The sequence below is a fragment of the Myotis davidii genome, unplaced genomic scaffold (assembly GCF_000327345.1).
Source record: "Myotis davidii unplaced genomic scaffold, ASM32734v1 scaffold363, whole genome shotgun sequence".
NCBI lineage: Eukaryota > Metazoa > Chordata > Mammalia > Chiroptera > Vespertilionidae > Myotis > Myotis davidii.
In genome coordinates this window covers 1,104,896-1,116,494 of record NW_006294069.1, presented here as the reverse complement: position 1 = coordinate 1,116,494, position 11,599 = coordinate 1,104,896, and the positions used below count along the sequence as shown (strand labels likewise).

The window sequence follows — 11,599 nt, the reverse complement described above, 5'->3', positions numbered from 1 at the left end:
AGGGCCGGGGGTGGGGGGACCCACTTGGGGTAGAGGCGGTGCCTGGCGGTCGGGTGGGGTACCCAGCGGGAACCCGGCTCCCTGGTCACGAGTTTCTCTGCCACAGGAACCTCGTCTCCTGCCAGGTTCGCTCACGACTCCGCCTCGCAGGCCTTCGCTTGGGCCCTTTCCTCCTCGCAGCTCGTTTTTTACAAAAAAAGCTTGTTCTCTCTTCCTCCGACCCCCACGTTTCTCTCTTGGGCTTGGGTAGCATTTTTGAAGAGAGAATGGAAAACGTTTGATTGTAGCGGGGAGAGGAGAGGGCAAGTTTCTTTCGTCCGTGAGGTGGGTTCGCTACCATATTGCCTCGGACGAGGCTTTTTTCCACAGCGAAAGGCGAGGTGTTTTCCTACGTTCAAACCGATATTGACCCCCAAACTCCCCGTTTCTAGCAGACGTTAAATTGAGGGTAAAAGTAGTTATTGTAGAAAATATTGGAGAAGGGATGAACTTTAAAAGTTTATGACTACGCAGATTTTTAAAAATAAGGGTTCTTTGTACATTGAAATGAAGGGAGCGGAAAGAGAATGAACGTTAGACCCAGCATGTCAAATGTGATACATGCCCTTAACTGAGAGCAGGAAAGAAAAAAAGTGCTTTTGTATTGCAGACTTAATGGGACTCGAAGACTGACATGGAAACGTCATTTTCCCTTTTGGGGGGTGGTAGGGACTGACGGTGTGCAGTGGAAATGAACATAAAAGTGTGTTTCATCTTAAGGATTTGGAACAGTTTAGAAACTAAGAAACTGTACAACACTAAGTCTTTTTTTAACATTACAGTCAACTTAAAGGTGATAAAATCTTGCCTTTTTGTAGTTGCTTGGAAGAGAAGGTAGTAGTATGAAGAGTATTTTGTCGGCCAGATATAGACCCCTGCAGGACTCTCCCCATAGAAGCAGGCCCTGCACCATTCAAACGGGCACCCTTCAAAAATTAGTGTGTCTTCTTCCAGGGGGGGGAAACGAGGCTGAGCTATTGTGAGAGAACATGAACAATTTGGGAGGAGCAGTTTTTCATGCGCGGCTTGGTGACAGTATACTGTTGCTTCAGCATGCATAATGCTGATCTAATAAGAAAAGTTATGATTTTTGAACTGTATCTGCAATGTGTAGAGATGGGCGTTTATGACTCACAGACCTATAAAGAGGAATGGTTTTTCTTTCTCCAGAAGAGGGCGCAAAAGAGGGCCAAATGTGCCCACTAATTTCGGTTTCCAATCCAAAGCTGGATTTATCAGGACTCAAGTTTTGCTGAGTCCCTCTTAATTAGAGTTAGATGCTTGAGCATGGCAACAACCCTGAATAATAAAAGCACTAGAAGGAGAGGGGTTTTTCCTCAATAATTTTAGTGTTTACATTTTTTTAAATACCTAAATTAAAAAAAAAAATTCTCTGGCAAACTTTTTGCATACCAACAAGGTTAACATGGGAAACTTTTTAAATAGTTAAATGAGAAAAAAAGTTTCTGTCATTAAAACTTGGAGGTGGAAGCATAGGAACTATTCTTTTAACTGGTGATTTCTGATATCAGAGGCACTAAATATTAGTAATCTAGTTCGCTTGAAAGTCTTGGATTTGGTCCAACTTGGTTTGGACATTGGATTTTTTTGATGTTTAAGACTGCTTACCTTTGAGATCTAGCAAGTTATAATTAATGGGCCCAGGGGTAGAAGTCTAAAAAAAAAATATTTTATTGATTTTTTTTTTTTTTTACAGAGAGGAAGGGAGAGGGATAGAGAGTTAGAAACATGGATCAGCTGCTTCCTGCACACCTCCTACTGGGATGTGCCCACAACCAAGGTACATGCCCTTGACCGGAATCAAACCTGGGACCTTTCAGTCCGCAGGCCTACACTCTATCCACTGAGCCAAACAGTTAGGGCAAGGGTAGAAGTCTTTGTTAGCCTATTAGAATATTAAATGCTATGTGTAATTCTCCTTTGGTCTAGAGTTGTGCACGGGTAAACTTACATCTGTTAAAAATATTGAGACTTTCTGCTTTTCTCAAACACAAAACAAAAAACATTTAAAAAGCATTCTAAGTAGTGATCTCTTTACTGTTTTATAGTTAGACTTTTTACACTAAGTTTGACTTGATTGGGTAATACAGCTTTTTCAGCAGCCAAGAAATAAAATATAACTCCATAAGTTAAGAACTTCTATAGAATATATTATCATTGTACAAGTTTTGTGCCACTCTTAGGAAATGATTATGTCTTAAGTATGTTTTCTTGGAAGAAAATGCCTTTATGTGCTCATTTTAGTATTCCCACCTTTTTCTCTGATGTAGAACATGTAAAAGTAAGCCCTGTTGTGAATCTTCCAAGACTGTTCTATTAAAACATCAAGTTCTTTTAAAACAATGGTCCCCGATTTTTTTTTAAATCTTAGTATTCCTTATACAGTCCAACTGTGGTTCTTGAAAGTCTCCCATTTTGAACAATTTGGTTCTCAACCAATGGTCACACAAAAAAATGTCCCTGTTGTGGACAAAACTTCAGTTTTCTAGCGGACAACCCTTTCTTGCTGATACCTCAGCATGACAAAAAGCATCTCTCAGGCAACAGACAAAGGAGAGAATGCTTTTGTTGCTGGCAGAATCTACAGATTAGCACAATTTTAAAACAAAGGCCATCGAGACTGCTAATGTTGCTAAGGGTGTGAAAGTGCTCACAAAACAATTACAGGCAATTGAGTAGGTAGAAGAACTTGTTGATTGGATAAACTGGTGGTGGCATTTTGTAAGGATAGTTAGGGGATGGTTCAGTAAATTTAAGGAGCGTTTATAGATTAAACAGTACATTAGACAATGTACTGTATATAAGAAAGGTTAATAATGGAATCATTTGGGGGTCTGGAACAGATTAATTCAATTTACATTATTTCTAATGGGAAAAAATGATTTGGTTTTCAAACATCGCTTCTCGAACAGCCTTCTGAATGAATTAAATTCAAAAAATGAGGTTCCACTACTTTTTTTTTTTTTTAAAGAGAGAGGAAGGTAGAGGGGGAGAGAGAAACATCAATGAGAAACATTGATCTGCTGCCTCCCGCACACACCCCCTGTTTGGGATGGAGCCTACAACCCAGGCATGTGCCTTGACCACAAATTCAACTGTGAACTCTTGGTGCATGGGAAGATGCTTAATCCACTGAGCAACGCTGCCTGGGCTGTACTCTTAAAATATGCAAAGAGCTTTTAATGTGGGCTATATCTGTTGATACTATATTAGAAATTAAAACAAAATTTCAAAACCTAAGGAATATAAAAGCTCATGTGCCTTCAAAGACTAAAGGCCCAAAAGAATGAATGAAAATGACAAAGGCAAATTATTTGGTATTCCTGTTGGAGGCCCACCCTTTGCCCCCTGTAAAGTTGCTTTAAATGTGTATATATGTATCCTATTATGTATCCGTTTCTAATGACTTGACCTCAAGATGTTTTGGAAACATTTTTTAGAAAGGTAGACAATATCTTTTGCTAATAAGTAAATGGGAAAAGTTGGACTCAGTTGAATCACCTATAGTAATAAATTGCTTATGGCAGTTGGAGGTCTTAAACTCAAATACCATTCTTTTAAAAACTAGTTATCTTTCATTGTGGTTTTGATTGTATTTTCTTATTGCTTCATTTGTGTAGGGCAGTATGACATAGTGATAGAAATGTTCCATATAGACTGGAGTTCATTCAGTTTTCCAGTTCTTCCACTTTGTGACTTGGGCAAGTTACTTAATTTATCTGAGATTGTTTACCCAAATGTAAAAATGAAGAAAATATATGTGTTTTGGTTTTATAGTAAAAGTATGATTTAATATCTGGGGAATGTAAAGATGAATTTAACTACTTTGAGAAAAGTTCACAGGTGTTAGATTTTTGTTTGACAGAATGCAGTAGAAACTGTTTATGGTCACCACCAATCATTTATAGTTTCATAGAAATAGAGCCTTCAATGTCCCTATAATATTTAAAATTGCTGTATCAGTATAATGATTTTGCCCAAAGGGTAGCTCTGCTCTTAATTATAAAGGAAATTTTATAACAGTCTTGTGAGAATGATGGGGCGGTTGAGTATGTTAGATGAGAGGTTTAGTAGAAAACTGCTGAAGTCATGTTCTTTCTGAACTCGGACTTGGGTTTGAATTCCTGCTTCGTCCTATCTCATAGTTGACTTCCTAATCTATAAAATGGAGTTGACAAGTGTCTTTTCAGAGACCTGTGAAATAATATATAAAACTAAAGCTCATAGCATAGTGTCTAGCATACAGTAAGTAAATATTCCTTAAATGTTAAGTACTACTGTAATTTGTATATTACAATTTTTAAAAACCTTTTTTTCCCCCTCCCTAGGATATGGTGAACTAAATGGTAATGCTGGAGAAAGAGAAATACCTTTAAAGAACCTGGGTTCTGATGAAGCTACCAACCCTATTTCCAGGGTCCTCAATGGCAACCAACAAATTGTAGACACTAACCTGAAGCCGACTATAAAGTCCAGCACCTTTGGGAAAGCAGGAATTAAAACTAGGAATTTCATTCAGAAAAACAGTATGGACAAAAAGAATGGAAAATCATATGAAAGTAAATCTGGAGAGAACCAGTCTGTAGATAAGAGTGATACTATAACAATTCCAAATGGTGTTGTAACAAATAATTCTGGCTATATTACTAATGGTTATATGGGCAAAGGAGTAGATAACGATGGTAGTGGATCTGAGAGCGGATATACCACTCCTAAAAAAAGGAAAGCTAGGCGCAACAGTGCCAAGGGTTGTGAAAACCTTAATTTAGTGCAGGACAAAATAATGCAACAAGAGACTAGTGTCCCAACCTTAAAACAGGGACTTGAAACTTTCAAGCCTGACTACAGTGAACAAAAGGGAAATCGAGTGGATGGTTCTAAGCCCATTTGGAAGTATGAAACTGGGCCTGGAGGAATGAGTCGAGGAAAACCTGCTGTGGGTGATATGCTGCGGAAAAGTTCTGATATTAAACCTGGTGTGAGCAGCAAAAAGTTTGATGATCGGCCTAAAGGAAAGCATGCTTCTGCTGTTGCCTCCAAAGAGGACTCGTGGACCCTATTTAAACCACCCCCAGTTTTTCCAGTGGACAATAGCAGTGCTAAAATAGTTCCTAAAATAAGTTATGCAAGTAAAGTTAAGGAAAACCTCAACAAAACTGTACAGAACTCTTCTGTGTCACCATCTTCATCTTCATCCTCTTCATCATCTGCTGGGGAAAATCAGACCCAATCTTCAAGTCGGTTATCCCAGGTTCCTATGTCAGCGCTGAAATCTGTTACTTCTGCCAACTTTTCTAATGGGCCTGTTTTAGCAGGAACTGATGCAAGTGTGTATTCTCCAGGGGGTCAGCCACTGCTAACTACTGCTGCTAATAGTATGACACTCATCTCTGCTGCGATTGATCCAGTTCTCCAGGACAAAAGTCTGACTTCAGCAGCTGTTGAACAAATTACAACTAGCCTTTTTATCTACCCTTCAAATATGCAAACTATGCTGGTGAGCACAGCTCAAGTGGATCTACCCTCTCAGACCGATCAGCAAAACCTGGGGGATATCTTCCAGAATCAGTGGGGTTTATCATTTATAAATGAGCCCAGTGCTGGCCCTGAGACTGTTACTGGGAAGTCATCAGATCATAAAGTGATGGAGGTGACATTTCAAGGGGAATATCCTGCCACTTTGGTTTCACAGGGTGCTGAAATAATCCCCTCAGGAACTGAGCATCCTGTGTTTCCCAAGGCTTACGAGCTGGAAAAACGGACTAGTCCTCAAGTTCTGGGCAGCATTCTAAAATCTGGGACTACTAATGAGAGTGGAGCCTTATCCTTGGAGCCCAGTCATATAGGTGACCTGCAAAAAGCAGACACCAGTAGTCAAGGTGCTTTAGTGTTTCTCTCAAAGGACTACGAGGTAGAAAATCAAAATCCTCTGGCGTCTCCTACGAACACTTTGTTAGGCTCCGCCAAAGAACAGAGATACCAGAGAGGCCTAGAAAGGAATGATAGCTGGGGTTCTTTTGACCTGAGGGCTGCTATTGTATATCACACTAAAGGTAACTCATTTGTTTCCTATACAAAGATTCTTATTGGTCAATGTAATATATATTTATTAGCTGTTGTATGAAGGGTGAATTTTATAAGTTGCTATGAGAGTCTTTAAGAATTTTAGAACTTAGCTGATTGCAATGTGGATAAACAGCTGAAAAACTAATTCAGAGTGTTTGGAAATAGTACAGTTCAAGTTTAGAGGAAATGTTCACTTTTCCAACTTAAGTTCTTTAAATTTTTGGAACAGATGTTCCTGCTCCTTTGCTTTTTACATCATATACTTCTTTATTAGTGAGCTTACTTGATAGTTATAATTTGCTTAAAGTTAGTATGAATAATGGGTGCTGAATGGTAACTAGAAAATAATTTAGACAAATTACAATGGTAAGCACAGTTAGCATTGTAGGGACCAGGCTCCTCAGAGTCTGTACTTTTCATAGCTCATGTTAAAAAGGAACCAGATATCTTTCAAGTATCATGCTAATTTTCTTAGGATATGGTTTGTGTCTTAAAAATTTGATGTATGGCATAGATTTATTTAAATCCACAAAGCAACTGAGGTTTAATGAAGTTTACAGCCTCAGTACTTTTAAGAATAGTAGGTTTCAGTCTTCCACCTTTTATCCCTCATCCCACCCCCAAGAAAATGCATACCCATGCATGCATGCATGCACACACCTAATATATGCTGCACGTTCCATTAAAAAAATTTTTTTAGTTATTTTCCAATTTTTGTTGACATATAATGTTAGTTTCATGTACATTTCCTTTTTAAAAATATATTTTTATTGATTTCAGAGAGGAAGGGAGAGGGGAAGATAGAAACATCAACAAAAGAGTTCACATCTTAAGTGAACCCAAGTCTAAGCAGTTAGTCACTGACAGAACCAAGAGTTGGACCCATAATTTTTGCCTTTTCTGTATCTATACATTGTTCTGTTCATCTATTTAATCAACAAACATTTACTGAACATAGCTAACAATCATTTTGAGGTACTTTAACATTTTACTTACAGGAAGTATTTTGAACTTGGCTGGTGTGACCCAGTGGTTGGGTGTCATCTCATGGACCAAGAGGTCCTTGGTTCAATTCCGGGTCAGGGTACATGCCTCGGTTGTGGGCTCGATCTACATACAGTAAGGGGTGTGCAGGAGGCAGCCGATCAATGTGTCACTCTCATTGATGTTTCTCTCTCTCTCTCTCCCCATTCCAGGATCACCATCACAAAGAGAATTCCAAACTATACCTCCCAGGTTTCCAAAACAAGGCAATCAGAAGCCCCTCTGCAAACATGGGCACTAGAAAAGGGAGTCAGAGAGGATTTCGGGTTCGATCCCCAGTGTGGGGTGTACAGGAGACGGCTGATCAGTGATTCTCTCTCTTCATTGAGGTTTCTGTCTCTCTCCCCCTTCCTCTCTGAAATCAATAAAAAGTACATATCTTTTTTTAAAAGAAGTATTTTGAAAATCCAATCATACCCCAAATTTCCGCAGCACATAATGCAGTTGCTCCTGCCTTCTAGAAACTGCAGCTGCTCTTACTGCATTAACTGTGCTCTCTGTTCTCACTGTTGAGTGACACAGACATTCATGGAATGCAAAGTTCTAGTTTCAACATTTTCTTTTCTCTACCTGCACCCTCACTCTAAGTGTGCTCTCTTCAGTCTCTTGGTTGGAAATGTCTTCCATATATTGACTTTCAGACTTATATTGAGGGCTCTAACTTTGAACCTCCATGCTCCAAATGCATGTATTCAACTCTCTACTGCCAAGATACTGACTAAGTGACTTAAATTTAACATGTTCAAAGCAGAGCTCTTCATCTGTCCCTCCACCCCCAATCTGGTCTTTCTTCACATTCTCTATCTCAGCATGGCACCCAAATTATAGGTGCCACTCTTCATTTCTGCCTTTCCCTCATCTTCAAAACAAATCCCCAAACTATAGACTTTCCTCCATCTTCCTGTACCAACTCCATCACACTGAACCCCTCATCTCCCACGAACTCTTGTTGGGGCAGCCAACCTGATCACTAGTCTTGCTTTCTTGCTGCTCTGCAATTCAATCACACAGCCACCAAGGTTTATTTAAAATGTAAATCAGAAGTGGGGTTACTGGGTCAAATGGCAATTCCATATTTAAATTTTTAGAGGAAACTCCATAATGGCTGCACCAATCTGCATTCCCACCTTCCCTTTTCTCTGCATCCTTGCCAGCATTGTCATTTGTTGATTTGTTGATGGTAGCTATTCTGACAACTGTGAGGTGATAACATGGAGGGACCTGGAGAGTATTATGCTAAGCAAAATAAGCCAGTCAGAGAAAGACAAGTATCATATAATTTCACTCATATGTGGAATCTAAGTAACAAAATAAACTGAACAAAATACATCCAGAGACATAGAAGCATGGAGCAGACTGTCGAATCTCAGAGGGAAGGCGAGGATGCATGGATGGGTGGGAAGAGCTACATTTCCTTTTTTAAAAAATGTTTTTATTGATTTTAGAGAGGAAGGGAGAGAGAGATTGGTAGGCTGCCTCCTGCACGCCCCTCATTAGGGATTGAGCCAGCAATCTAGACACATGCCCTGACCCAGAATCGAACTCTTGGTTTATTGACTGACTAGAGGCCCGTTGCACGAAGAGATTTGTGCAATAGATCTTCCCTTCCCCTGGCTGCTGGCACCAGTTTTCCTTCGGCACTCAGGACCCAGGCTTTCACTCTTCCTGCTGGAGCCTTCAGTCTTTGCTCTGCCACTTCTTGCCTATGTATGCAAATTAACCACCATCTTTGTTGGGCTAATTTGCATACTCCCCCGATTGGCTGGTGAGTGTAGCAGAGGGACAGTCAATTTACATATTTGTCTATTATTAGGCAATATGTTCAACCACTGAGCCACAGTGGCCAGGACACATTTCCATTTTTACTGACTCATTTAGGCAGCCATGTACCAACTGCAGGGTCAGAGCAGCATACACAGGGGGATGTGGTAATTAGCTTGTTCTCCCTGGAAGAATCACTGGCTCAGAGATGAATAACAAAGCTATTTATATGACTTTTAAGCAAGTTATTCAGTCTGCATATCTTTTCTTATCTGCAAATGGAAGACATTTAATGACATAAACAGATGCCCTTTTTCTGTTTTTCTTCCTTTAAAAAAATGGGAGCAAGTAGAAGTGCCTTATAAGAGTTTAGAAGTAGAAATCTTGGCAGGTAAAATGATCTCTCTTCACTTTTCTTCAGCACTGCTCTTTGGAAATAAATACAAGTTAACTAGCCCTGGTTAGGTAGCTCATTTGATTAGAGCTTTGACCTGATAAACCAAGGTGGTATTCCTGGTCAGGGCACATAGAAGAAGCAACCAGTAAATACATGGATGAGTGGAACAACAAAGCAATATGTCTCTTGCCCTTCCTCCCTCTCTCTCTCAAATCAATTTAATAAGTTAACCAGGAGCAGTATGTTTTTAGGAAAGTCAAAGGAAAAAAATATGTTTAGTTTCTTAAGATGTGGTTAATTATAAGTTAAATTCTGCCAGGGAAGTTATGTGTTTTTAGTGTTATTTTCTGTGCCATTTGCCCTTTTTAGAGACCATTACTGGGAAAATCTACCGAAGTATTTTGTACTGGTGGTCATTGTGTGAGGCTGAGAGGATATCTGGTTATGTTATCTCCCACAACTTGCAAAAGATTCTGGGATAAGTTGTTTCATTAGGTGTTTAATTGGTGGGTTTGTGTGATTTTTGTTATAGAGAACTGCAGGCCTTTTAAAATGCGGGTTTTAACTCCCATTTATTTCTAGGTATTCTGTATTTTCCCTATAGATAGGCTAACTGAATATGAAATTAATGGTATTTAGATAAACTAAATGTCCCTATATGGATGCAGTTATATTTAGTTTAGCTGGTGTTATTGAAAGATTTGCTTTAGTAAAGTAGGCAGTTTTGATTTTTGTAGTTGGACATTATTGAGATTAAATTGGTAAAGACTGTTTTCCCCCCTATAATGATAAGCAATATTCTGTTCAATTAGATCCTGCCAATATTTTTCTATTGCTTTTAGCTAGTGGAAGTGTGGGGGGAAAGGGGAAGGGAGAAAGAGAACCATCGATGTACCAGATAGGGACCAAGCCTTCAACCGAGAAACTGAGGAATGTGCCCTTGACTGGCAATCAAACCCAAGACCCTTTGGTGTGCAGGCCAGTCCTCTAACAACTGAGCAAACCGGCCAGGGTGAGCATCGGTATTGTTTTCTTGGTCCTTTAATGTAGTCTTCAAATGCTCAAAAGTAGTCTAGTACTAAGTGAGTTGAAGTTAGGCTTAGAATTGGAAGTTCTGTGTATACCTCCTAACTTTAAAAATAAGCCCATCAACACCTTTATTTGGAAGTAGTAGGTAGGAGGGTGCCTTATGTCAATTCAGTAGTAATGATGCATGTTTTAGATTTATTACTTGCAGCCTTAGAAGTACTTCTGATTATTAAAAATCTGAATGCTTAGTACAGATGAGGATATTTATTTGAAGATACATTAAGACATAAAGGGATTGTTGCTTATTATTGATGTTTCAATAATCCCCCTCGTTTGGGGGATTACTCCTTTAATTTTTTATATATATTCTAACTTTTTAAATGAAATAAGACTGCTAATTTTTGTATTATCTGGGGGTATATAGTACTATTACATAGCAGTACCAGTATTTAAGGTGAGAGGTATGTCCTCTTTTCCTGTTTATCTAAAGTGATACTCAAGAGGCAAAATTTTAATGAAGTGATATCCTTTTTTTAAAATGTTTTAAACTTTTTATTGAGTTGAGAGGAAGAGGGAGAGAGAAAGTTGAACATCTATGATGAGAGAGCCTTCTGCATGCCCCCCCACTGGAGATGGAGCCTGCAACCCAGGCATGTGCCCTCGACCAGAATCAAACCCGGGACCCTTCAGTCTGCAGGCTGACGCCCCATCCACTGAGCCAAACCAGCTAGGGCTGAAGTGAAGTCTTTTTAAATTAATTATGAAAAAGTTTAAGTATACACAAACATGGAGTCAATAAAATAATGAACTCCAATGTACCCAGCTTCTAGTTTGGCCATTTTATTTTATTAAATATATTTTATTGATTTTTTACAGAGAGGAAGGGAGAGAGATAGAGAGTCAGAAACATCGATGAGAGAGAAACATCGACCAGCTGCCTCCTGCACATCTCCTACTGGGGATGTACCGGCAACCCAGGTACATGCCCTTGACCGGAATTGAACCTGGGACCTTTCAGTCCGCAGGCCGACGCTCTATCCACTGAGCCAAACCGGTTTTGGCTAGTTTGGCCATTTTAAAAGCATTGTCATTTTTGTTTCAACTGTCTACCTTCACACTTTTTTTTGATAGGGGTTTTTAAAAGCAAATTCCAGGTATAACATTTTACTAAATACCTTGAGTATGTTAGAGTATCAACCTTTAATGAACATACAACTGTTGTCTCCTTCAAAGTAATTACTC

At 39.2% G+C, this 11,599-nt stretch overlaps 1 protein-coding gene across 1 annotated transcript in view; it reads left to right on the top strand.

Annotated features, from left to right (window-relative positions):
* Positions 1-11,599, top strand: part of NUFIP2 (nuclear fragile X mental retardation protein interacting protein 2) — a 29,656-nt gene that overhangs the window by 1,160 nt on the left and 16,897 nt on the right. The window contains exon 2 of the mRNA XM_006768060.2: positions 4,389-6,113. Coding sequence (XP_006768123.1) covers positions 4,589-6,113 — 1,525 coding nt within the window. The 5' untranslated portion in view covers positions 4,389-4,588. The remainder of the gene's footprint in view (positions 1-4,388; positions 6,114-11,599) is intronic.